Source organism: Phaenicophaeus curvirostris, chromosome 25 (genome assembly GCF_032191515.1).
Source record: "Phaenicophaeus curvirostris isolate KB17595 chromosome 25, BPBGC_Pcur_1.0, whole genome shotgun sequence".
In the NCBI taxonomy this organism is placed as follows: Eukaryota; Metazoa; Chordata; class Aves; order Cuculiformes; family Cuculidae; genus Phaenicophaeus; species Phaenicophaeus curvirostris.
This window is the reverse complement of record NC_091416.1, coordinates 7,777,776-7,804,509: the sequence shown is the minus strand read 5'-3', so window position 1 is coordinate 7,804,509 and position 26,734 is coordinate 7,777,776. Positions and strand designations below refer to the sequence as shown.

The following is a 26,734-nucleotide window of genomic DNA, read 5'->3' as shown; positions in this document are numbered from 1 at the left end:
CGGGATTCCAGTGTTGTGATTTAAGGTTCCAGTGCTGGGATTTGGGGTCCCAGTGTTGGAATGTGGGGTTCCAGTGCTGGGATTTGGGATCCCAGTGCTGGGATGTGGGGTCCCAGTGTTAGGATTTGGGCTTCCAATGATGGGATTTGCGGGTCTAGTGCTGGGATTTGGGCTTCCAGTTCTGGGATGTGGGGTCCCAGTGTTGGCATGTGGGATCCAGGTGCTGGGATGTGGGGTTCCAGTGCCGGGATGTGGGGTCCCAGTGCTGGGATTTGGGGTTCTAGTGTTGGGATGCGGGGTTCCAGTGCTGGGATTTGGGGCCCCAGTGTTGGAATGTGGGGTCCAGTGCTGGGATTTGGGGATCCAGTGCTGGGATTTTCAGACTGCAGTTCAGGGATTTGGGTTCCGATGTTGGGATGTGGGGTTCCAGTGCTGGGATTTCGGGTCTCCAGTTCTGGGATTTGGGGTCCCAGTGCTGGGTTGTAGGGTCCCAGTGCTAGGATTTGGTGTTCCAGTGTTGGAATGTAGGGTTCCATTTCTGGGATGTGGGGTCTCCATTGCTGGAATGTGGGACCACAGTGCTGGGATTTGGGGATCCAGTGCTGGGATTTGGGCTTCTAGTGCTGCGATGTGGGGCCCCAGTGCTGGGATTTGGGGATCCAGTGCTGGGATTTGGGCTTCTAGTGCTGCGATTTGGGGTTCCAGTGCTCGGATTTGGGGATCCAGTGCTGGGATGTGGGGTCCCCAGTGCTGGGATTTGGTGTTCCAGTGTTGGAATGTAGGGTTCCATTTCTGGGATGTGGGGTCCTCATTGCTGGAATGTGGGATCCCAGTGCTGGGATTTGGGGATCCAGTGCTGGGATTTGGGGATCCAGTGATGGGATTTGGGCTTCTCGTGCTGCGATTTGGGGATCTAGTGCTGGGATGTGGGGTCCCCAGTGCTGGAATGTGGGACCCCAGTGCTAGGATTTGGGGTTGCAGTGCTGGAATTTGGGGTTCCAGTGCTGGGATTTGAGGTCCCAGTGTTGGGTTGTGGGGTCCCAGTGCTAGGATTTGGTGTTCCAGTATTGGAATGTAGGGTTCCATTTCTGGGATGTGGGGTTCCAGTGCAGGGATCTGGGGTCTCAGCGTTGGGATTGGGGGTCCCGGTGCTGGGATGGGGGGTCCCCGTCGCTGGGTCTCGGGGTGCCGGCGCTGGGCTCGGGGGATGCTGCGCTGCCGGGCGGTCCCTCCCGCTCCCGGGCCGCTCTTCCCAGCCTCCTCCTCCTCCTCCTCCTTCTCCTTCTCCTCCTCCTCCTCCTCCCACTATGCGCACGCGTCCCCGCTCCCCCCGCCCCCCGCCCGCCGCTCCCCATGGTGAGTCCGAACGGGGGGACCCCCAGCCCGGCTGCGGGGGGGGATGGAGGAGCTGGGATGATGGGGATGGAGGGGATGGAGGGGTTGGGATGGAGGGGCTGGAGCTGTTGGGAGGGGGGGATGGAGGGTTGGGGTAGAGAGGTTGGGATGGGGGCGCTGCGGGGGTTGGGATGATGGGGATGGAGGGGTTGGAGGGGTTGGGATGGAGGGGCTGAAGGTGTTGGGATTTGGGGATAGAGGGTTGGGATAGAGATATTGGGGTGGGAGGATGGAGGGGTGAGATGAGGGGGATGGAGGGGCTGGAGATGTTGGGATAGGGGGATAGAGGGTTGGGATAGGGAGGCTGGGATGAGGGGATGGAGGGGTTGAGATGATGGGGCTGGAGGGGCTGGAGATGTTGGGATGGTGGGATAGAGGGTTGGGATAGGGAGGCTGGGATGAGGGGATAGAGGGTTGGGATAGAGATGTTGGGATGGGAGGATGGAGGGGTGAGATGAGGGGAATGGAGGGGCTGGAGATGTTGGGATGGTAGGATAGAGGGTTGGGATAGGGAGGCTGGGATGAGGGGATGGAGGGTTGGGATAGAGAGGATGGGATGGGGGGATAGAGGGTTGGGATAGAGAGGTTGGGATGGGGGGATAGAGGGTTGGGATAGATAGGCTGGGATGGGGGTGTTGCAGGGGCTGGGATGATGGGGATGGAGGGGATGGAGGGGTTGGGACAGAGAGGTTGGGATGGAGGGGTGGAGGGTTAGGGTGGTGGGGATGGAGTGTTGGGACAGGGAGGTTGGAACGATGGGGATGGAGAGGTTGGGGTGGGGTCTGGAGGGGTTTAGATGAGGTGGATGAAGGGTTGGGATGGGGTGGGTGGTGGGGTTGGCGTGGGGAGGGCCGGAATGGGGTGACTGGAAGGGTTGGGATGGGAGGGATGGAGGGTTGGGATACAGGGGGCTCTGCACTTCGGGGCAGCGCTGCCTGACCCGCAGATCCCAGGCAGGGCTTGCGTGAGGGGGGTTGTGAATTGGGGTGGGGGGACCCCCCTGCAACCCTATGCTTGCCCTCCCCACCCCCCCCACTGCATCGCATCGGCATCGCAGCCCCGGTGAGCGCGATGTGCTGGAACACGAGGAAGCTGCTGTATTTCTGTGTTTTGGGTGGAATTTTATTAATTATTTTTCAATTGATGTAATTAATCAGTGCCGGAGCGTGGTTCAGCTTCCAGGTGGCAAAACGGGGTGCGGGCAGTGGCGAGATGAAAGCCCCCGCTCTTGCGATGCCCTTCTGGCTGCTCAAACCCAGCAAAACAAACCCCCATGTGTCCCACCAGGAAAACCTGGCCTTCGGCATTGGCGAACCCACCCAGAGAGCCCAGCAGGGGAGTTTTGGGCACCTCCGGAGGCTCGTGGGGGGCTCAGTGCGATGGCCGCGTGCGATATTAATGCCTGAGTGCTGGGATACGAAAGGGAAAACCCTCCCAGAGGCCCCGGGAGGGGAAGACGTGCCCCATGCGTGGCTCAGGATGCCGCTCGTGCGGCGGCGCGGGCTGAGGATGATTTATTTAAGCGATCTGAGCTTTATTTTCCATCCTGAGCCTCCTCTGCCTGGTTGACGGATGCGCTCTGGTAGCCTTAGGATCTCAGAGGGGTTGGAGGAACCGATCTGGTGTGGATGGAGCCTCCGGTGGTGGGATCCGGGCATCCCGGTGTGAGATACTGATAAATCCCATCCCACTCATCGTGTGCGCCTGGAACCGTCCTTTCGCTCGGGATGGGCTCGTTCATGAGGATGCTTGGCCCCAGACAGTAGAAAAAGGACCTACTGGACTTCTCCTCCTTGAACTTCCAATGCCAGGTCTTCTGCAGGGTGAGCCGGTGGGGTTTTATTGTTCTGGGGAGTAGAGAACCAAGGCAAATCTTCCTCCCGGGCCTTTCCTGTGCTCCTCAGCTTGGACATGGAGCTCGTGATCTTCTTTTCTCATTGGGTTGACAGAGCTATCCCCTGTGCCTGGTTGGTTGGTGCCAGGCTGCTTGGTGACTCGGGTCCCCATCTCGTAAGGTGTTTGCCCATCTTCCCTGCTGGGCTCTTCCTCCGGCCGCTCTCGGAGATGAAAAAGCTCATGGCAGAGCAGAGGAGTAACCCGGGCTTTGCTGGCTGCCTCCACTCAGGCTTTCTGTGGTGAGTGGCAGGGCCGAGTGACATGGGATGGACACCCCAGGCAGGGCAGAGTCCCAGGGTGGTGGTGGAGCTGATGATCTGAAGTATGCACAGAAAACCATTTCCCTTCACTTAGTGAAGGGGTGGAGCAGGCAAGGGGTCCATGCTGGCCACTGCTCTCCATCTAGAGATTTGGAGCCGGGGGGGATGCGCTGGGAGCTGCGGTCAGGTGGCATTTCACCTCTGCAGAGGGTGTTGTGGTCTGGTCCCCATTGGTGTTGGTTATCCCCGTTGGCTTTGTGGTCCCTGTTGGCCCTGTGGTTCCCGTTGGTGTTGATGGTCCCTGTTGGCATTAATGTTGCTGCTGACGTTGATGGTCCCTGTTGGTGTTGATGGTCCCCGTTGGCACAGCATTCACTGTTGGCGTTAGTGGACCTGCTGGCATTGCTGTCCTTGTTGGTGTTGGTGGTCCCCGTTGGCATTGATGGTCCCCGTTGTGTTGCATCACAGTTTTCTGTAGCTCATGCTGGATCCCAGCTTGGAAAGATCCAGGATCTTGAGCAGAGGAGGAGGTGGACTCATCCAGGGGATGTTGCCTCCAGCTCCTGGCTGTCCTACAGGTGTGAGGTCTCCTCATCCTACCCTGTCTCCTAATGACACGTCCAGCATAGAACTGACTCCTGACACCGTTAGGAGCTTTAGGATAGGATCAGCCCGCTTGGCTGGATGCCCCCACCGCCCCCCTCCTCTGCTTCATCACCTGCATCGTTAGAGAGCTGCCTGCTCCTCCAGCTCCATGCAATGATTTAACAGCAACAGCCACACGCCGCATCCCATGAAGAGAGGGACGAAGGGCTCTGCAGTTGTGTAGATGGGAGAAGGACCTGTCTCTCAACACTGAATTAAGGGCTGACCACCATGGAGATACGTGGGTAGGGATCTTCCAGAGCTGGGACTGTGGTGGTGACCAGAGCATCCTCCTGGTCCCCAGCCCACCCATGGAGTACAAACCCATGGAGTGAAAACATCTGTTTAAGTCCATTTTAAACTCTGGAACAGCCATACCTACCCTCCAAGCCTGAATTTTTATAGCTTGGGTCATCTCCGTGCTTGCAGCCAACATCAGAGGTGTTTAAGGGACGGGTGGACGAGGTGCTGAGGGACATGGTTTAGTGATTGATGGGAATGGTTGGACTCAATGATGAGTCAGGTGGGTCTTTTCCAACCTGGTGATTCTGTGGTCGGAGGTGGATGCCAGGCTGCAGGATGCTGGAGTGCCAAGCCCAGCCCCAGTGAGACCAGGAACCTACACGTGCCCATTTTCATGGTAGTTTGGCTGGTTCTCAGGTTGAATGCTGCTAATTAAAATGAATCATTTGGTGCTATCTCTCAGTTCCACATATCGTGTTTCTTACTCTCTTGTATAAGGCGATGGTCCTGTATCAGCCATGGGGTGGCCAGCAGGAGCAGGGCAGGGATTGTCTCCCTGGACTCGGTGCTGGTGAAGCTGCACCTTGAATCCTGGGTTTGGTTTTGAGCCCCTCACTCCAGGAAGGACATTGAGGAGCTGGAGCCCGTCCGGAGGAGGGAACGGAGCTGGGGAAGGGGCTGGAGCCCAGGGCTTCTGGGAGTGGCTGAGGGACCTGGGGCTGTTTGCTCTGGAGAAGAGGAGGCTGAGGGGAGACCTCATCGCTGTCTGCAACCACCTGACAGGAGTCTGTTGGTGAGGTGGGTGCTGATCTCTTCTCCCAGGTAACAAGGGACAGGGTGAGAGGCAATGGCCTCAACTTGCACCAGGGGAGGTTTTGATTGGATATTAGGAAAACTTTCTTCAAGGAAAGAATGATGAAGCCCTGGCAGAAGCTGCCCAGGGCAATGGTGGAGGCTCCATCCCTGGAGGAGTTCAAAAGCTGTGTGGCTGTGGGACTTCAGGACATGGTTTATTCAGTGCGGTGGGGTTGGGCTGATGGTTGGACTGGATGAGCTTTGAGGGCTTTTCCAACCTTGATGATTCCACGATTCTTTGATCATTTTAGCCCTGACTATTCCCAAACTGCTATGGGGTGTGGTTCTGGTACGTGAGAGCTTTCCCGATCATGCTTTTTAAAAGAATAATTTACTTTATTTTGATTTTTACCCCCTTTTGTTTGTTTTCACTGGGTGTAACGTGATGGCTGCGTAAGGAGTAGGGATGTGCTCCTGTCCTGCTGTAGCTGGCATCCCGGGTTTCACAGGATTGTGGAATGGTTTGGCCAAACTAACCTGATCGCCTTCTATGACAAGTGACCCACCTACTGGACGAGGGAAAGGCTGTGGATGTATCTTCCTGGACTTCAGTAAAGCTTTCGACACAGTTTCTCCCAGCATTCTGCTTCGGAAACTGTCACCTCTGGCCTGGAGAGGCGCACACTCTCCTGGGGGGAAAACTGGTTGGCTGGAGGGCCCAGAGAGTGGTGGGAAATGGAGTTAACTCCAGCTGGAGGCCAGTGACAAGTGGTGTCCCCAGGGCTCAGGGCTGGGTCCAGCCCTGTTCAGTGTCTTTATCAATGACCTGGATGAAGGCATCGAGTGCACCCTGAGCAAGTTTGCGGATGACACTAAGCTGGGTGGAAGTGTGGATCTGCTGGAGGGTCGGGAGGCTCCAAAGGGATCTGAACAGGCTGGATCCATGGGCTGAGACCAATGGCATGAGGTTTAACAAGGCCAAATGCCGGGTCCTGCACTTGGGGCACAACAACCCTGAGCAGCTCCAGACTAGGAGAAGTCTGGCTGGAAACTGCCTGGAGGAGAAGGACCTGGGGGTGTTGGTTGACAGCGACTGAACATGAGCCAGCAGTGGCCCAGGTGGCCAAGAAGGCCAATGGCATCTTGGCTTGGATCAGAAACGGCGTGACCAGCAGGTCCAGGGAGGTTCTTCTCCCTCTGGACTCGGCACTGGGGAGACCGCTCCTCGAATCCTGTGTTCAGTTCTGGGCCCCTCACCACAAGAAGGATGTTGAGGCTCTGGAGCGAGTCCAGAGAAGAGCAAGGAAGCTGGTGAGGGGGCTGGAGAACAGGCCTTATGAGGAACGGCTGAGAGAGCTGGGGGTGTTCAGCCTGGAGAAGAGGAGGCTGAGGGGAGACCTCATTGCTCTCTCCAACTCCCTGAAAGGAGGTTGTGGAGAGGAGGGAGCTGGGCTCTTCTCCCAGGTGACGGGGGACAGGACGAGAGGGAATGGCCTCAAGCTCCAACAGGGGAGGTTCAGGCTTGACATCAGGAAAAAATATTTCACGGAAAGGGTCATTGGGCACTGGCAGAGGCTGCCCAGGGAGGGGGTTGAGTCACCTTCCCTGGAGGGGTTTAAAGGACGGGTGGACGAGGTGCTGAGGGACATAGTTTAGTGTTTGATAGGAATGGTTGGACTCGATGATCATGGAGGCCTTTTCCAACCTAGTGATTCTGTGATTCTATGGGTTGGAAGGGACCTCAAAGCCCATCCAGTTCCACCTGTGCCATGGGCAGGGACACCTCCCGCTGGATCAGGGGCTCCCAGCCCCATCCAACCTGGCCTTGAACCCCTCCAGGGATGGGGCAGCCACCCCTGCTCTGGGCAACCTGGGCCAGGGCCTCCCCACCCTCATGCTGAAAAATTTCTTCCTGATGTCTTTGCCTGCATCCCTCTGGGTACCGCATTGGGCTCTCCCCATGGCAGCTGGGGCTGCTGACCCTCGCAGGACGCTGGCAGGGCCAGTGGTACGGGGAGGGTGTTGACTTTGCAGTGAGGAAAGGAAATGATTTAACGCTTTCACACTTTGCAACTTCTACTTCTGGTTTTTTTTGGTGTTTCTTTTTCAACTGCTCACCTCGCTCTTGCACCCCAGCAGCTTCTCCCTTCTCTGGCCACGATCCTTGTGCTTATTGTGCTTTTTCTAGGAAAATCCTTTGTCGTCTTGGGAAGAAAGAGTGAAAAAAGCGCCCAGTTCTTGCTAATCTCTTGTGTTTTCGGCTGCTGACTCCTTGCATGTGACCAGAGTTGGGCTGGAAAGTTTCCTTGGAGGAAGCAGAAAGGGATTTGGCTGGTGGGGAACGGTGAAACTGGAGAAGGAGCCCCCTCCATCCTGGTTTTGCCTTGGCCTGGCGGATGCTCGGAGCGGTTTCAGGCTGGCACGGACTGCGGCTCCTCTTCAGGATGTGTCTCGCTGTCTGCCGGGGGCCACCGAGCATCACCGGCCAACGCTGCTCCCGGCTGGTTCGGCTCCAGCGGGCCGTGGATCGGCTCCAGCGGGCTGTGGATCGGCGTGGGATGGTGACCACCGGGCTGCCGGGCAGGTGGGTGGGAGCAGCGGAGGTGGGAAGGCTGTGGGTGAGCGCTCGCTTCGGGGCGTTCGGCATGTGATGGGGCCAAAGAATCGATTTCAGGAGGGCGAGATCTGGGAGGTGCTGGTGGACACGGTGGATTCTGTGCATCCCCTGCAGATCCAACCCTGTGCTAAATCACTCGGGCACACGGAGGGTTTGCAGGTTTGCCGACATCGCTTCAGCAAGATGCTTGGGACAGGCTGAGTGCCCAAGCCACCGTGCAGGTGCTTTATATTCATGCTGGGCAAGTTATTTCTGTAATCCCTGTGTGGGGGTTTGCGTGTGGCTGGGTGGTTTTGGTTTCTGGGTGCTTACGTACGACCTGGTGGAGCTGCAGGGGGGCCTGTGCCACCGGTTTGGGTGGCTGGGGTCACCATCCCATCATGGAATGTGCTCGGAGGGGGTGGTTCGGCCACCCATGGGTGCTGCTGGTCCCTGTCCCACAGGTCAGGGGTGGCTGGAGGGGTCAGGGGGCTCCTCACTGCATCGGTCCCCTCCGCTGATGCCAGGCTGACCTCCTCCGTCAGCCCTTCGCTGCCATCCCGAGGATGCTGGGATGCTCCTGGCTTTTGCTGCTGCTCCAGGACCATTGTGGGATGGTCAGAGGTGGGATATAGCGTTCTGCCGGGGTGGACGGTGCAGGGGTGCATCACGATGCAAGCCAGGCTGTTTGAAAGAGGAATAGAACTCTCCTCCCAACACCACGCCTGTAAAACCGTATCAACAACGCTACGGAGAGATTTTCCTCTTCTTTTGGAGTTGGCTTGGGTTTCTTTTATTGCAAATCAGCCTAAACCCCAGAGCCACATCCAGGTAGGACTGAGGGGGGAGCTGGCTTCCTTTTCCTTCCTTATTTGCAGGTTTAAAAATCCATCTGCTGCAGCTTGGGGTTTTGCTTTCAATCCTGGGTCTGTGAGGGAGGCTTTAACCTGAGCTCACGCCGTTGGAATTCCCTGCTGTGCCTTGGGAGAGGCTCCTCGCCTCCGATCGCTTCCAGATGCCGTCCGCGCTTCGACTCTTCCCCTTGCAAAATGTCTCCCCCAGCTCGCAGCAGCCTCGCTGAGGTTTTCCCGGCCGGATTCGCATCCCGATATCCAGCAGGGCTGAGTCAGCTGAGTTTCTATTTTATGAAGCGGAGCGTGATGCCGGCGGGGAGAGGTTGCAGCTCACCCTGTGGCCTTGCACAAGCCAGCGCCCCGGGTCGGATCCTGCGTCAGGTTTTGAGCCGCTTGCGCCATTTCCATGGGGTGGGTTTTTTTAATTTCCTTTTAAAAATATATATGTAAAAATATATCTGAGCCAGCCTGGAGCGTGGGGCTCTATCACATCCCCTGCCTGCGCTGCCGAGTTTCCCTGCATCCTGGAATGGGGGGAAACTGAGGCAGGAAAGCACTGAGCAAGAGTTGAGGATGCTTTAATGCTGCAAATGTGCTGCTCTGGGGTTTTGCTGGTGCTGTATGCACGCTCCCTGCCGAGCATCCCTGCCATGGACAATGAAAAACCCCTGGCTGGGTAATAAAACCCCATCCCGGCTGCTCCATGGCCATTGGGCTCCCCTGGCATGGGGTTCACAGGGTGGGATTTTGTGGCACAAGGATGGATCTGGACCCGCCTGGGTTGGGGATGGAGGAGAGCGCCGAGGCACGGAGAAAAATTGGGTGGAAAGGGAGAAATAAGGGGAAAAAATGGCAAGAGAGGGGATGCAAGTAGGCTGGGGGGATGCAAGTGGGCTGGGGGGATGCACGGCTGAAGTGGAGTGTGGGGATGGTGTTAGAAATGAAGAGGAGCAAAGGGCTTTAGGGGTTGAATGCGACACTGCCTTCCCTGTGGAAGGAGGCGTCAGGAAGCCTGCAAGGGCTGGGAAGTACTTGGCCTCTTCCCTGGGCGATAACCAGTGCCGCTTCCGATCAAAAAGTGGAATTAAAAAGCGTAATCGCAAAGAAGTGCCTGTGTGAACAAAGCGATGACCCAGAGGCGCCTGTTGGTGCCAGGGCTGGGGAGCAAGTGCTGGAATTTGGGCTGGGGGAGCCGAGAGCCTGGCTGTCCAAGGGCGCTAATTATGCAACAGGAAAAATGTGATTTGTCCTCAAAATTATCAGCTCCGTCTCTTCTTCCGCTGCCCCTTTGTGCTGGGGGGGAGGTGGCTGCCCTGGCTCTTGGTGCCAGAGGGCTGGGGGAGCTTTGGCAAAGGGAATAGGGGGGAACAGGAGGGTTTGGTGCCCGGTACCAGGTCAGGGTGAGGGGAGGATAAATCCTGCCCCTGTCCCGCTGCCGAGTCCCAGCATCCCCTGGGAAATGCGGCTTTGGCATCCTTAGGGACCTTCAGCATCTGAGTGGAGCTGGGGCTGCTCCTTCCCTCCCTAATTAACGAAGTCGCTGCTGCATTAGGACTGCATTTACAAGTTGGATTGGCAGATTATCAGTGTTATTAGATGATCTTTAAGGTCTCTTCTGACTCAAACCATGCTGTGATTCTATGGTTGTGCTAATGAATATTAAAATCTTCATCATCGATGTGCCTGGACCGCTGTCTGTAAATCAGAGAAGCATGGAATGGGTTGTGTCTGAAGGGACCTCAAAGCCCATCCAGTCCCACCCCCTGCCAAGGGCAGGGACACCTCCCACTGGATCAGGGGCTCCAAGCCCCATCCAACCTGGCCTTGAACCCCTCCAGGGATGGGGCAGCCACCCCTGCTCTGGGCAACCTGGGCCAGGGCCTTCCCACCCTCAGAGTGAAGAATTTCTTCCTAATGTTCAATCTAAAACTTCCACCTTCCAATTTGAAGTCATTCCCCCTCATCCTTTCCCTGTCCTCCCTGATCCAGAGCTCCTCTCCAGCTTTCCTGGAGCCCCTTTCAGCACTGGAAGCTGCTCTAAGGTCTCCCCAGAGCCTTCTCTTCTCCAGGCTGAACAACCCCAACTCTTTCAGCCTGTCCTCGTAGCATAAAGAGTCCTTGTGGCAAATCAGCCTGGGGATCATAGAACCACCAGTGGAAAAGACCCACTGGATCATCAAGTCCAACCATTCCCATCAATCACTAAACCATGTCCCTCAGCACCTCGTCCACCCGTCCCTTAAACCCCTCCAGGGAAGGTGACTCAACCCCCTCCCTGGGCAGCCTCTGCCAGTGCCCAACGACCCTTTCCGTGAAAAATTTTTTCCTAATGTTCAGCCTGAACCTCCCCTGGTGGAGCTTGAGGCCATTCCCTCTCGTCCTGTCCCCTGTCACTTGGGAGAAGAGCCCAGCTCCCTCCTCTCCACAACCTCCTTTCAGGGAGTTGGAGAGAGCAATGAGGTCTCCCCTCAGCCTCCTCTTCTCCAGGCTAAACACCCCCAGCTCTCTCAGCCGTTCCTCATAAGGCCTGTTCTCCAGCCCCCTCACCAGCTTCGTTGCTCCTCTCTGGGAAGCACAGCGTTTTGAGAAGAGATCACCCCAAAGGAGGCTTTTTTTGGGTGATGCTGAACACCTCAGTGTGGAGACTCCACTGATTCCTTCTGCCCATTTCTTCTTTTTAGTTTGTTTTGGGGAGGATTTTATCACGGGAGGCTCATACTTAGACAGTGGTCGTTTATTTTTAGGTCTGTGCTGCTCTGGATAATCCGGCTTGGCTGGGCAGCCGTGCTTTTCCTCCCCTTTCTCAGGGATTTAATAGAAATAGGTTTATGAAATTATTTTATTTTTAATATATTTAATTAATTATTGATTTAAGGAACACCCTACTTGGGGTGGAGGAATGGGGGGGGGTTTGGTGGGGATGGTTCTGCTGCGTTCTCCTGGCCAAGGATGCTGGGGTGAGGCTCAGCGGGGAAACCTCTACTGAAAAATTGCATCCCATGCTGGAATTGCACCTTTGGCTCAGCTGGAGGATTGTCGGGAAGAGGCCGGATTAATTCCCGCTAAATACCAGCCGAATGAATAAGCTGCTGGTCCCGGGGCGATAGCGATCGGGGTGACGTGAGGGATGTGCTGGGCTTGGAGACACCTAGCTCGTGCCAAGAGGAGATGTTTTTTTCTGGAGGAGGAGGATGAGCTCACCTGGATTTTATTCCCCTCCCAGCCTGGCTTTTGCTCTCTCCCGGCTTGGGAGGTGATTTTAACCCCGAGAGGCTGGTGCCGGTGATGGAGCGCCGACGGACGGACGGACGGATGGCTGCCGTGCTCCAGGTCTGGAGAAACGCCATCTCCATCCCCCCCCTGCTCTTTTCTAGCTGCTCCTCGGGGTCCTGCTCCTTCCTGGGGTGGGATCTGGTGGCTCATCCCTGCCCTGCCGGCTGCTGCGTGTCCCGAACGTGCCCGTGCCCACGGGGATGCTCCCGCACTGGGGCTGAGCCCCTCCGAGTCTGATCCTGGCCGCCTTTAATCTTTAAAAGAAGAAGGGATGCAGCCGTCAGGTTCTTGTGTTCTTCTGCCTTCATCCCGGAGGGGAGATGTGGGGGGAAGCGGGCAGAGCTCCAGGTGCCTTCCCACCTCTTGGAGTTGGAAATTGCTGTTTAAATGCAGCCGGCAGCTGGTAGGCAGGAGGGGAAACCGAGGCAGACGGAGTAGCTGGGATCCTGAGGAGGGAAAAGAGCAAAAATCAGCTTGTTGAGGTTTTTTTTTTCTTTTTTTTGAGGGCTCTGGGATATGGGCTGTTCATTTCCTGCCAGGATCAGCTGCCAGATGGGTTGAGCCACCCGCGGCGAGTGGTGGAAACGGTGGTTCTCGGCCTGGCAGATGCCTCAGCCGTGATGGGTTTGTTCTGGACCTTGGGCTGGGAACCGCGATTGCGCTGGCTGATGGCGGGGGAACTGCTTGGGAGGCTGGAAAACTGATCCCGCTCCTGGCTCTTCCAGCCAGGCTGGAAAAACCAGCTTCAGGCAAGACTTTGGATCCTCCAGCGGGGCCAACGTGTGTGTTAGGGGTTTGCAGTCGTCTGCTGATTCAGGGCTGCTGCATCTCCTGGGACGGATGCTGTGGGAAGGAGGCATCCCGCCTCCCACCCTAGGTGGCTCTGGGCATCCTCATCCTCATCCTTATCCTCATCCTCATCTTCATCTTCATCCTCATCCTCATCCTCATCCTCATCCTCATCCTCATCCTCACTGATGCTGTACCATGAAGTGCTTTAGCAGGAGCTCCCCGGAGAGAGTTTAACCTCCTTAGCAGAGCCTATAATTCATGTCTCTAAATAAAAAGGCTCCTTGTCAGCAGCGATGCTGGATGTTCCAGTGGATTCAGGGCTGCTGGAAAAAAAAAACCCACTGTGTGGGAAGGTGCGTTTTTTTGGCTGCTTATTGCCCCAAGTCCTCTGGTTTAATTGCTCCCCCCAGCAGATGATGGAGGTGGGAGAAAGCAGAGCTGCTTTGGCCAGAGAGGGGACACGCAGCCCTGGGATGGGGCCATCCCTTCTCTCACTGTGCCCCAAGGGCAGCTGCAGAAAGCTGAGCCCCTGGGGAGAAGAACCCCGTGGTTTCCTTCCTCGTCCCTCGTGTGGGGCTGTACCCTCTTTGTTAAAATTAGTGGGGCATTAAGAGCAAAGCATGCCTCGCAGAAGGCTTGCACTGGCAGGGTGGCCTCCAGCATTACTTGTCTTTGCTTTTCCCAGCTGGAAGAGATGGAGAGAGGTAAGGAACCTCCTGCTCTCAGGGTTTCCCTTTGGAAGCCTCTTTGCCAGCACTTACTGTGGAGAGAGCCTTGTTGGTGCCGTTCCGGCCATCCTTCCCCATCCGCGTCGCCGAACCAGGCTGAGATTGTTCCTCACGTGTTTTTTTGGGAAAAGCCATGACTCCCACCACCCCCATCCATCCCACCAGCACAGGGGAAAAGCAAAGCTGGCTCCTCAGGGCTCGCTTTCCCCCTTCACCCCATAGTGCTGCAGAGCACCTGTCCTGCCGGGAAAGAGGCTTTTCTTCGGGAGGCAGTGTGGCAGAGGGGTTTCTGTGTGCAGCAGCTTCTCAGCAGGGTTTTTCCTTCCCCAAATCATGAGGATGTCACAGCACCAGGCGAGGATGTGTAGTGTGGCAAGATTTGGGTGAAGAGATGCTGGAAATGAGGGATTAAGGAGCATCTCGCGTGCAGGAAGGCAGGAGAGCTGCAGAGCATCCCAGGGTCAGCAGGGCTGCATCCCCTTTTCCTTGGGAAAGGGCATCACCCGCTTCTTAAAAATCCAAGTGCGTCATGGAAGGGGATTTTGGTGGGAAAGGATAAGAGGTGTTGGGGAAACCTGCGGTGAGGTCCAGGCTTTGAGCTGCTGCGCCTCCTCCTTAAAAGCATCCGGAGGCCCAGCCCTGGGTGCTGCGGGTGCTGGAGGAGGTGGGTGGGTTTGTGGGGAGTGCAGACATGCTGCTGTGGGTTGCTGTAGCTCTAAGGCTGTTCTCCCTTTTCCCTTTGCCAGGGGAAGAGAGGATGGCCTCATAGATCCCACCAAGCTCCTGCCTGGACCAAGAGGACGGACCGTAAGTAGCCACAGCCTCTGCCTGCTTGTCGCTGCTGTGATAGGGACTGGTGTCAGCTGCTGCTGGGGATGCTGGAAAAGGTCTCCTTGAGACGAGCATCCTCCTCCTGGGGTGGCTGGTGGGGGTAAAGAGGCATCGAGGCAATGCTGGGGTGCAAAGTGATGGAGCAGGTTGTTTTCTGGATGTTTTCCTCTGCAGCTTCTCACATGGGAGAGGAGAGCAGGGCAGATGGGCAAGTGCAGGGGGGTAAATCCATCCGGCTGCTTCACCCTGGAGGCTTTGGGGTTGGAGGACTCAAGCACAAGGGTGGCCTCACCCTGGGGGTTGTTTTACCCCTAAACCAGCCCTTTTGCTGGTGCAAACAGGAGGCGCGGAGGAAATGGTGGGGAAACCACTGGGCGGTGTTAAGGTGGCACTTTGAGCCTTACGAAGGGGATGGTGGCTGGGCAGGCAGCTTTGGAGCCCCCAAATGAAGCCCTGTATGTAAAAGCCACCGGGCTGGTCGCTGCCTGCAGGATAACTCAGCCCCAGGACTTGAGATCCTTTAATTTCCCACATGCTTTCCGTATAGGGGCCAAGTACTGCCTTGTTTTGGATTGGAGATGGGCTGGACCATCAGTATGGTTTAGTTTTCCCTCTCTGGACCGCTTTCATCCATCCTGTGGGGCTCCCTGTGCTCCTTGGGGAGCCGTTGGGGCTGTCCTCACCCTCCCTGCACCCCTGCACCCCTGCTTGCTGCCTTCCCCTCTCTGCTGCTTTTTGGGAGGGGTTAAATCAAAGCATGAGTGCAAAAGCTGCGTTGCCGAAGCCGCTTTTGCCATCGCCACCTGCACCCCTGGGCTGTCCCTGAGGATGGAGGTGTCGGCACACGGCAGTGAGGTGACAGCAGTGCCAAACGGGCACTGACTGGGGCAGGTAGGAGGAGGGGGTGGCTGGATCGGTGCCGGGGGCTCAGATGTGAAATCCCATGAGTATGAAATCATCACTGGTGGGTGCCCACCTGTGTCTCCTTAGCACAGGGTTGTGCCCCCATGGATGGCTCGTGTCTCCTCCAGCAGTGCAGCTGTCACCTCTGGCTTGTAGCAAGCCACATCCGACAAGAAAGGGTCTTTCATTTAGCTTTTTTAAACAGGAAAAGAGCAATTAAACCTCGATAATATAAGCAATAATCTATATATAATAATGTGTAACCTATAATAACATAGCCTAAACACAACGAGGAGGAGCCTTGTAGCTCCTCTGGTGGGATGGGGTTACCCCAGAGGCATTGGATGCTCATGTATACCCCTGCAGCTGGTGTTTTGGGGTTGTAAGGTGGGATTTGGGTCCTATCCCTGTGTTTTTCCTGGTGCAAGGATTGAAAAAAGCTAGCAGGAGAGGAGATGGCGGTGGCAGTGCTGCCTGAACCGCGTTTCAGCCTCTGCACACGTTAAGCCAACAGCGGCAGGGAAGGGCGGGAGCAGCCCAGATTTATTTCGGGGACGTGCTGCTGTGGAAATATTTGCCCCACCTGAGCATATTTGCTGTTGCCACCTCCAAAATTACACCCTCGTCACGGGTACATGTGTTGTTAAGGCTTGCATGCCAGCGAGGGTTTTTTTCCCCCCTATCATAAATCTCTGGCCGGGTTATTGTGTGCCTGGGATACCACGGGCTGAGGGAACAGGGCTGCCTCTCCTATTAAGAGGCAATTAAGATTCTTTTAAAGTGACTTGCAGAGCTCTTAAAATAGGATAAATGGGGGTATTGGCAGCGTGGGCTGGCTCTGTTGCCCTCGGCTGGGTGATGTCCGGTGTCAGAAGGGGTTGACCTTTGCCTTGCGGTGTCCTAATGACCTTGCGCCTCCCCTGCAGGCGCTTTTCTCTGCTTTTTGCTGGCATCCCCAGTCCCCTGCTTCATCCCTATCCCACCCCAGCATCCTCTAGGGGGGATCAGACCCAGACCCCACCGCCTTTTGTCTCGGGATGGCGATGGGTTGCAATCCCATGAGGTTTTTCTCTCCTGCCGTGGGTCTCGGTTTCCTTCCCAGCTTGGAAAAAAAAAGAAATCCCCGAGCACCTGGAGTTCGCAGCAGCCAGGGTGAGGAAACTTCGGGATGCCAGGCTGCTTTTGGGACCCTTTGATGTTCTGCCAAGCCCAGGCAGCACCTCGAGTTGGCTGGATCCTCTTCCCACCTCCCAGGTTGCACGCAGGCTCCAGCACGCGCTGGTTCTGTCGAGGCAGGATGCGGGGGATGAGCCGGCATCTGGCAGGCTCCGCCGGCCGCCCCAGCCCTACCGCAGGGAGAGGAGCCGTGGGATGGGTGCTTGGAAGATCCCGGGGCTGTAAACTGCTCCCCTGAGGGTCAATCCTGCTTGTTGTCCTCGACACGGAGTGCACGAGCTGTCCTACTGCTCCCCTGAGGGTCAATCCTGCTTGTTGTCCTCGACACGGAGTGCACGAGCTGTCCTGCTGCTCCCCGCGAGGCGCAGGAGAGATGGTCCAGCCACTGTCAAAGGGATCTGTGCTGCCCATCTCCCTTTGGTTCTCAATTTCTTCTCCCAAGTGATGGGTGATAGGACGAAAGGAAATGGCCTCAGGTGGCACCGGGGCAGGTTCAGATTGGACACCAGGAAAAATTTCTTCACTGAAAAGGTTCTCGGGCCCTGGCAGGGGCTGCGCAGGGAGGTGGTGGAGTCCCCATCCCTGGAGGGCTTTAAAAGCTGGGCAGATGAAGTGCTCAGAGCTATGATTTAGTAGCGAACAGGCTGGATCCATGGGCTGAGACCAATGGGATGAGGTTCAACAAGGCCAAGTGCCGGGTCCTGCACTTGGGACACAACAACCCCGTGCAGCTCCAGGCTTGGGGAAGAGCGGCTGGAAAGCTGCCCCATGGAAAAGGACCTGGGGGTGTTGGCTGACAGCGGCTGAACATGAGCCAGCAGTGGCCCTGGTGGGCAAGAAGGCCACCAGCATCCTGGCTTGGATCGGCCATGGGGTGGCCAGCAGAGCAGGGCAGGGATCATCCCCCTGGACTCTGTGCTGGTGAGGCTGCACCTCAAATCCTGGGTTCTGTTTTGGACCCAAGAAGGACATTGAGGGGCTGGAGTGTGTCTGGAGAAGGGAACGGAGCTGGGGAAGGGTCTGGAGAACAGGAGTTATGAGGAGCAGCTGAGGGACCTGGGGCTGTTGAATCTGGAGAAGTGGAGACTGAGGAGAGATTTCATTGTTCTCTGCATCTCCTGGAGAGGAGGTTGTGCTAAGGTGGGTGCTGGGCTCTTCTCCTGACTAACAATGGATGAGGTGAGAGGAAATCGCCTCAAGTTACACTGGGGCAGGTTTAGGTTGGACATCAGGAAACATTTCTTCACTGAAAGGGTTCTGGGGCCCTGGCAGAGGCTGCCCAGGGGGGTGGTGGAGTCACCTTCCCTGGAGGGGTTTAAAAGCCCTGCAGATGAAGTGCTCAGGGCTGGTTCAGTAGAGGACAGGGATGGTTGGACTCAGTGATCTCAATGGTCTTTCCCAGCCAAGCGATTCTATGATTCTAAACATGTAGGTGTTGGATCCATCTGGACCCTTCAAGGCCTTGGAGGGAGGTGGGATGGGAGGAACGGGCTACCCTGAGGTCACCCACGGAGCAGGATGGTCGGTTCCATGGCTGCTTCTGGTATCCTGTGGGGGCTTTCCTGGGACATGGTGACACTAGGAAGTGAAAACCCACTCAAGAGGGAGATAGAGAGCTTTGAGGAACTTCACAGCATCCCAGGGACTGGGTTTTCCCTGGCTGGGCAAGGGGAGACCTGGCTATGAAGATAGGGTGGTGGTGGGGCTTTTAAGTAATTAATGCAGCAATAATCTTCAGCCTGGGGTGCTCCGGAGGCGCATGGCTCAGCCATCAAAGAGAGGGCCTGTTTTGGTTGCTTCTTCCAAGCGTGGGGAGCTGAATCCACCCGGGACTTTCCTCCCAGCTCTGGCGCTTGGCAGGGGATGCGATGCCCTGACCGAAGCCGTGGTGGTTGCAGGGGTGACTGTGCTGGGAGCGAGCAGTGAGGGATGCTGCAGAGAGGTGTGGTGGAGGAACAAGGGGTGTTGGATGAAGGATGCTCAGTAGACAGGTACGGTTGGGCTTGATGATCTTGAAGGTCTTTTCCAACCAAGTGATTCTACGATTCTGTGCTGCATGGTGGGACTGGGATGCTGCGTTAGGGAGCTGGGGGGGATGCTGCATGGTGGGACCAGGGATGCTGTGAAGGGACCAGGGAGGTTGCTTGGTGGGACTGGGATGCTGCAGTGGGACAAGGGATGCTGTGATGGGACCAAGGAGGTTGCACAGTGGGGCTGGGATGTTGCACTGGGACAAGGGATGCTGTGATGGGACCAAGGAGGTTGCACAGTGGGGCTGGGATGTTGCACTGGGACAAGGGATGCTGTGATGGAACCAAGGAGGTTGCACAGTGGGACTGAGATGTTGCACTGGGACAAGGGATGCTGTGATGGGACCAAGGAGGTTGCTCGGTGGGACTGGGATGTTGCACTGGGACAAGGGATGCTGTGATGGGACCAAGGAGGTTGCTCGGTGGGACTGGGATGCTGCAGTGGGACAAGGGATGCTGTGATGGGACCAAGGAGGTTGCACAGTGGGACTGGGATGTTGCGGTGGGACAAGGGATGCTGTGATGGGACCAAGGAGGTTGCACAGTGGGACTGGGATGCTGCGATGGGACCAAGGATGCTGTGATGGGACCAAGGAGCTGGCATGGTGGGGCTGGGATGTTGCAGTGGGACAAGGGATGCTGCGTTACGGGTACAGGGATGCTCCATGGTGGGACCAAAGATGCTGCATGGTGGGTGGGACCAGGGATGCTGCAGGGACCAGCAGGACCCTTTAGCATTGCTCCCCCCAGCTCTACGAGGATGGAGGTAGCTGGCTTGGGCTCTTCAGCCCTTCTTGCTGCTCTGGTTTGGGCTGTGGATCTGGTAGCACAAGGCTGGAAGGAGCTTGAATGGATTCCAAAAGCACCTTTGCCTTGGCCTGGCCGGGGCAGCCTGGGTGTGCTCTGTTTTGCTCTGCATTCCCTGAACGCTTCACTAACCAGTGTTGGTTTTCCTCGGGGATTAACTGTGTTTGTCTTAGATAAGTTTTGCATCAGGCCCAGCTTGTGCGAACAGGCCTGGGAAAAGATCAGAAAGCCTTCAAAACCAGCAGATTGAAAAAAAAACAAAAACAAAGCTGGTTTGTAAAAGCAAACACCGTTGGGGAAAAGCGGATTTTCCCAGTGTCTGATGCCGGTGGGAGGGGTGAAGCTGGGCTGGGTGATTTGGCACCCAGGAGGGAGCTGGGGGGTGGATTTGGTGCTAGATTTGTGTCCTGATACCTGGCAGCATCCCAGCTCTAGGAAAATCGGGGTGCTCGGCCCTCAGGGAGCATCCAGCAGGTTTTCCCTCGGGGGTTTTTATGGCCAGTCCTGCTGGGAAAAAAAACAACCAAGGAAACACAAACTGCTCTTTAATTTCCCCTAATTTGATTTTGTTCAAGCAAATGTGACGTGGAAAGGGGCAAGATGCCCCAGCTCCTCGCTCCTGCTTGCTAGACCCTTGAAGGTGCAATCGTGGGTTTAATGTTCCTGTGTTTTCCCAAGCCAGGAAGGACTTGTAGATCCAGAAACACAGATGCAGGATGAGAGGCAGGGTGTAAATCGTGTGTCTGTGTGTGTGTGGGCTTTTGCTTCCCCTGCCTGGGATCTCCAGGTGATGGTGGGGCTGAGCCTGGGCGTGATTCACCTCAAAAGAGTTCAATATCCCTGTTTTAAAGAGGAGAAGCGGTTCAGGGGGAGACAGGAGTTTTCACAGGGTGCCACCTGAGCTGTCCCCATCCCTGTCCCCATCCCTGTCCCTATCCCCATTGCTCTGCTTCGCTGTCAAACACACAGTTTTCTTTGCTTCATATCCCGTCCCTTTGCTTGTTGCATGGTTTAATTGCCCTTAATTCCCTTTTAATTGCCCTTCCTGCCCTTTTTAATTAATTACCCTTCCTGCCCTTTTAATTTCAGGAGCTGGTGATGAGGAAGGGAAGAGCCTGGCTTTCGTGGGACCATCTTTGGTCCCATTTCTTCTCTTCCTTGATATGTTTTGCCCCCAAAGCCGCTGCTGTTGACTCATCCTTGGCTGGGCGAGGACGTGACAGGTGCCGGCTTCATTAACGGCGCTTCGTTAGGCAGGGTGGGTGCCCTCCCCCCTCTGAACAAGGTGACTAATCAAGAACAGAATTGCCATCACCCAACCCAGGCGTGCACCGTTCCTCTTGGTTGGGTGTTTAAAACCTCCTTGCCTCCTCGTCTGGAGTGGGGAGCAGCTCAGTTCTGGGGTGGCAAAACCAACCCATACTCTGAGTCAAGCTTAGAGCAGGATTCGTCTTCAGGGAGCAAAGTCTCCTGTATACCCCAAAGCTTCTCTCACCTGGTAAGTTGATTTTCCATCCTTGCTGCTTTGCAGTGGGATGGGGCTGAGCTGGTCCCAGGGTGGCTCCGACCACGGCTCTTTGCTGCCTTATTCTAGGAGCGAGAGGTTTCGGAGGAAGAAAAAAAAAGTCTCCCTGCTTCCCTGGCCGGTGTTTGCGGGTGCATTAAGCTTGTGGTGACCCCTTTCCCCGGGCCAGGATGGTTGGATCGAAGGCGTTGGAGGTTCCCCAAGTACGTGGTGCTCTGTGCTGTGATCCCACTTGGCTGCTCCTGTCCTTTCTGCCTGGCTCGGTGGTGGCGCATTTGGCTTCGTACCCGCGGTGATTGGTGCCGGTTGGATGCTTCAGCCAGGGCTGGGCTTCAAATCTGCCCCCATGTCATTGCCACAGGCAGTGATTGGGGTGTTTTGCAGTTGAAACCCTCCCTTGGGCTCATTTTTCCTCTTGAATTCATCTTTTTCCTTTGGAATTTTGGCATTTAAGGTGTATGGCTGAGGTTCCTCAGGAACCACGGCTGCTTGCTGGCTTTTAGAAACTGTAGATCAACACTTCGGTGGCTGTGGGGCACAGAAATGTGAATTTAAATGGGAATAAATCCCATGGGGAACCCTTGCATCGGCTTGTCCTCAGGTGTGGATGGGGCGAGCCAGGGGGAAGGGGAGTGATGCCTCTCAAATGGGTTTTTCAGGGATGGCTCCAATGGGGTTTGAACTCATCCAATGCCTTTCCCTCTTTTCTCACTCCAGGTGCCCGGTGGGAGCCGCGATGACAGCTCCGGCCCTCGCCTGATGCCTCTCCTGCTGATAAAAATGATCAACAAGTCTCGTGAGTCTCATGGAAGGGTCTCATTTCCCTCTTTCCAACCAGGGATGGGGGTTCCAGGGGATTTACATTTGGAGATTTGGGTCTGGAGAAGGAGGATGCTTTGCTGGGGTGGCTGGAGCCGTGAGGCATCACGGGCGAAGTTGTGGCAGGGAGGGTGATTTTTTGGAGTCCTTCACCCTTCAAGCTCTGTCAGAGGCTTCCCAGGGAGGTGCTGGAGTCCCCATTCCTGGAGGGGTTTAAAGACAAGTAGATGAGGTGCTTGGGGATATGATTTAGTAGTGGACAGGGACAGTTGGAGTCGATAATCTCAAAGGTCTTTTCCAATCTAATGATTCTATGATTCTATGATCCTCCAGGCTTAGGCACCTGGTAGCCCTCAGGCTTTATTTTGGTAAAAAACCAGGATCGAGGCACCCGGAAAGAGGGATGAGCTTGTGTGGCCTTTGATGAAAGATGGGCAGGAGCCCGTGGTGGCTTTTGGACCTGGGACAAAATCAAGCCAGCTTTGTCTCAGGGCTGTTCTTATCAAGGCAACCATGCAAGCCAGGCCCCTGCCACTCCTTGCTTTGCCTGGGGCAGCTCCGCAATCCTGGATCTACCAGGACATCCCCGGGAGACAGCAGGTCCCCAACCCGATTATCCAAAGCCTGGGTACCAGCTGATGGTGTTTTTCTTTTCCCTCTGCTCTCTGGGCGCGCAGGAGGGAAGCTACTCGGGGTGCTGGCGCTGTTTCTGGTGATGGTTTGGTACTCGATCTACCGGGAAGACAGGTACATACAGCTGTGAGTGGCTTTTATTCAAGTCTAAAGGACCTCCTGCCCTTTCTTTCAATCTTGGGAGGTGGCATCCTCCCACCTGTCCCGCGCAGGAATGCTGGAGAGTCGTCTCACTGGATCCCTGGGGACCGGGGAGGTGGCAGCATCCTTGGTTGCTGCTGGAGGAGGGGGACACAATGTGAGGGAGGCAACAGCATCCTTGGCTGCTACTGGAGGGACAAAATCCAGGGTTCTCCCCTCAGCGTCTGTTGGTGCTCGGGCTCTGTGGGTTTTTCAGCAAATGCTGGTGTTTTCCCAAACCTGGGAGATGGGGGAGAAAGGGAACATGTTCCTCTCTTCCCAGTCCTGGCAATGCTGGTGGAGATGGGGAAAGCAGAGAGCGTGAGGTCTGTAAGCAGAGCAAGAGAGACCTCTTCTGATGCCAGGCTGCAAGACCAGCAAATAAAACCCAAAGCAGCGTTGACCTTAAATCTGAGTCCCTGGCACCACCAGCAGGAATCCCACTGCAGCGGGGCTGGAGCCCCCTTTGCCAGGAGGGGAATGCAGAGGAGCAGGCATCATTTTTTTGTCCAACCTGTCCCCTTCCAGCTTTTATTTTCCTGTGCAAGACAACAAGACGACGTGTCCACTTGGGGAGGTGGAAAAGAAAGCGCCACAGCTCATCGGGAAGTGAGTATGGGGATAGGGAGCAAGGAGGGGGAGATGCAGATCCAGGTTCCCCCCGTGCCATCCATCCCGGTCTCACCGGTCCTTTGCTCCTTGGCAGCTACACGAGGGACCACCCGCTCTTCTTGCAGCTGAAGGACTATTTCTGGGTGAAGACGCCATCGCTCTACGAGCTGCCCTATGGCACGAAAGGAAGCGGTGAGCCTCAGTTTCTGTCCGTTCAGCTGCTGCTCCGGAGATCTGGCAGGGATGGGGCAGCAGCATCCAGGGCTTTGCTACCTTCCTCACCTCCTCACCCTTGCTTTGCAGAAGATGCCCTCCTGCGCTTGCTGTCCATCACCCACTACTCTGTGCCTGAGAGCATCCAGAGGTAATGCCGGGGTGGGTTTTGGGGCTTTTCTGTGTTTATTTTCATCATTGCTTTCTGGGGGGGGGGCAGGGAAATGCGCACATTGGGGGCGCAGGGTTTGGAAAAATGAGTCTCTTGAGGTTCAACAAGGCCAGGGTCCTACAGGTGGGTTGGGGCAGTCCATGGTTTCAATACAGGATGGGGGATGATGTGATTGAGAGCAGCCCTGAGGAGAGGGACTTAGGGTGCTGGGGGATGAGAAGCCCCACATGAGCCAGCAACGTAACTGCGAAACCAACCATGTCCTGGGCTGCATCACAAGAAGTGTGGCCAGCAGGTCGAGGGAGGGGATTCTCCCTCTCTGCTCCTCTCTGGTGAGACCCCACCTGGAGTCCTGTGTCCAGTTCTGGAATCCCAGACATAAGAAGGAGATGGAACTGTTAGAATGGGTCCACAGCGGGCCATGAAGATGATTGGAGGGCTGGAGCACCTCTGCAATGAGGACAGGCTGAGAGAGTTGGGGTTGTTCAGCCTGAAGAAGAGAACGCTTGGAAGACACCTTATAGTGACCTTCCAGTACCTGAAGGGGCCCCACAAGAAAGCTGGGGAGGGGCTTTTCACAAGGGCATGGAGTGACAGGACGAGGGGCAATGGCTTTAAATTGGAGGGGAGAAGATTTAGACTAGATGTTAGGAAGAAATTCTTCACGCTGAGTTGGGGAGGTCCTGGCCCAGGTTGCCCAGAGCAGTGGTGGCTGCCCCATCCCTGGAGGGGTTCAAGGCCAGGTTGGATGGGGCTTGGAGCCCCTGATCCTGTGGGAGGTGTCCCTGCCCATGGCAGGGGATTGGAATTAGGTGATCTTTAAAGTCTCTTCCAACTCAAACCATTCTATGATTTTATGAAAATGAACCTCTGCAGTCCCAGGATGGTGGATGGGACATGGGAAGCTGTGTAGAGTGGCCAATGCAGGGTTAAACCCCCTTTAGGGGTTAAAACCTCCTCGGTTTAGGGCAACTCTGGTTGAGATGGGGCTTTTCTCTCACAGCCTGAAGTGCCGGAGGTGTGCGGTGGTGGGCAACGGCCACCGGCTCCGCAACAGCTCCATGGGGGAGACCATCAACACGTATGATGTTGTGATCAGGTAGAGCCCTCAGTCTGTCCCACTGATCCCTCCCTAGTGCCATCTGCAGATGATGCTGACACCTGTGATGTCCCCATGTGTCCCCCCAAGGTTGAACAACGCCCCAGTCCATGGGTATGAGCAGGACGTGGGCTCCAAGACCACCATGCGCCTCTTCTACCCGGAGTCAGCCCACTTCAACCCCAGGACGGAGAACAACCCCGACACGTTGCTGGTGCTGGTGCCCTTCAAGGCCATGGACTTCCAGTGGATGGAGGCCATTCTCAACGACAAGAAGAGGGTAAGCATGGTGGGGAACTGAGTCCAACCCCTTCCCGATTGCTCAGGGGTCCCAGCCTCATCCCACCCCACCTCTCTTTGGTTGGACTCGATGAATTGTTGGACTCGATGATCTGATGGGTCTTTTCCAACCTGGTGATTCTATGATTCTATGGTTCTTACCGAGATGACACTGGACATCTCTGTTCTCTTACAGGTTCGGAAAGGGTTTTGGAAACAGCCCCCATTAATCTGGGACGCTGACCCAGAGCAAGTGCGCATCCTCAACCCGTATTACATGGAAGTAACTGCTGCTAAACTACTCAACCTCCCCATGAAGCAACCACGGAAAGTCAAACAGGTAAGGGATGAGGATGGCTGGCACCCTGCTCCCCCCGAGGGCTGACATCCTCGCTGAAGGACCACGGCTCTATGCACGGCTTCTCCTCCATCCTCTCCCTCCAGAAGCCCACGACAGGGTTGCTGGCCATCACCTTGGCACTGCACTTCTGTGACCTGGTGCACATCGCGGGCTTTGGCTACCCTGACTCGGCCAACAAGAAGCAGACCATTCACTACTATGAACAGATCACGCTCAAGTCCATGGCGGTAAGCGTCCGCCCCCGACTTTTGTCCTCGTTACTCTCATTTTTCCCCCAGGATGAGGGACGGCAGCTCAGGAGAGCAACGCCCTGCTCCGTTCAGTGACGCCGAGGCGGGGGTGCAGGAGGCTTTTCCCATGGGCACAGCTCTTTCCCCTTCCACAATGGGCATCGGGGTTCACCTTTGGATCGTCATTGTCCCTGTAGCCCCATGTCTTTGGCGGAGAGTTGGATCGATTTATGTGTGAGCTGAAGGGCTGATGGCCACGGGGCTTGGGCAGGGTCACCTCCCTGCTTTTGGGGAGCTCCTTCCATCAGGTGAAGGTGTAGAGTCAACCCAGCGCTGGTGGGGTGGACAAGGTGGAGGTCTGGGATGGGGGGGCGGAAGGAAAACGCGTGACACCCTCCCGCTGGGCTTTGGTGTCACTCCCTGCTCCCCATCCCGCAGGCGTCGGAGCACAACGTCTCGCATGAGGCGGTGGCCATCAAGCGGATGCTGGAGCTGGGTCTCATCAAGAACCTCACCTACTTCTGAGGGCACTTGGGGCTGCGCAGAGACAGTGTCCCCAGCCCTGGAGCATGAAACCCTGCGCTGGCACGGCCGTGGCTGGGCGAAGGCAGAGCGTCCTCGTCACCGCTGCCACCTCTCCCTGGGACTCTTGGAGCAGGCAGGGCTGGGGGGGCTGTGCCGGACCGTGGGTCCCCCAGGATCTGGGGGTGCAGGGAGCCCCGCGGCATCGCAGCCGGCACCTTTTCTAACCGACGCACTGGAGCTACCAAGGACCTGCAGGGAGTTTTTGGGGTTGGGGTCCTCCCTCCCAGCGGGCCTGGGGGGGTGAGGGGGGGCAGGAGCCCTTGCCCTGGGCTTTCCCTTTCCCTTAACTCCCTCGTATTTGGACGAGGGCCCCGCTGAGGGGCTGATCCCAGGGGTCCGGGGACTCCCCCCAAGGGAGCAGGAGTCTTTGGGGGTCTCCTTGCCCTGGCCCCCCCCCCTCCCCCCAGTATTTAATTCCCCCCCCTCCCCTTTTTTTAATTCCCTTTTTACTCGGCGGCCCCATCGCGTGCCTTAGCGCTGGCGCGGGGTTCATCCTGCAGCCCCCCCCAAGCAGGGGGACCCCGGGCTGCCTGGCCTTGGGCTCTGCCGGGGCCCTTTGTTTGGTGGGGTGGGGGGGAAGGTTAATTTAATTAATTTAAAAGCTGATTTATCGTGGAGCCTCCCCTAGGGTGCACGTGATGGGTGATGGGCGGCTGGGGTTGGGGGCTGGCGGAGTGCTGGGCTGTCCTCGTCTCCCCTCAGATGTCCCTTACCTGCGCTGTCCTGGTGTCCCACGCTGGTTGGTAGTGGGGACACCTGCCCCGTGCCTCAGTTTCCGTCCACCCCTGACATCCCCGTGGTT

At 56.4% G+C, this 26,734-nt stretch overlaps 1 protein-coding gene across 11 annotated transcripts; it reads left to right on the top strand.

Moving 5' to 3' along the window:
* Window positions 1-1,314: 1,314 nt before the first annotated feature.
* Window positions 1,315-26,554, top strand: ST3GAL4 (ST3 beta-galactoside alpha-2,3-sialyltransferase 4). Of its 11 annotated transcripts, XM_069876535.1 has the most exons (15): window positions 1,342-1,356; window positions 11,908-12,014; window positions 14,224-14,284; window positions 20,314-20,722; window positions 20,819-20,952; window positions 21,467-21,545; window positions 22,246-22,327; window positions 22,910-22,990; window positions 23,088-23,185; window positions 23,297-23,357; window positions 24,382-24,477; window positions 24,568-24,757; window positions 24,953-25,096; window positions 25,201-25,344; window positions 25,786-26,554. In XM_069876535.1, exons 5-15 carry the CDS (start codon window positions 20,920-20,922, stop codon window positions 25,870-25,872), a joined length of 1,095 nt encoding a protein of 364 aa, XP_069732636.1. In that variant the 5' UTR covers window positions 1,342-1,356; window positions 11,908-12,014; window positions 14,224-14,284; window positions 20,314-20,722; window positions 20,819-20,919; the 3' UTR covers window positions 25,873-26,554. The 11 variants fall into 11 exon arrangements, with proteins under 11 accessions (XP_069732643.1, XP_069732638.1, XP_069732636.1 ...); XM_069876537.1 differs by lacking the exon at window positions 11,908-12,014 and having other exon boundaries at window positions 1,338-1,356; XM_069876539.1 differs by lacking the exons at window positions 1,342-1,356; window positions 11,908-12,014 and adding an exon at window positions 3,196-3,218.
* The last annotated feature ends 180 nt before the right edge of the window (window positions 26,555-26,734 follow it).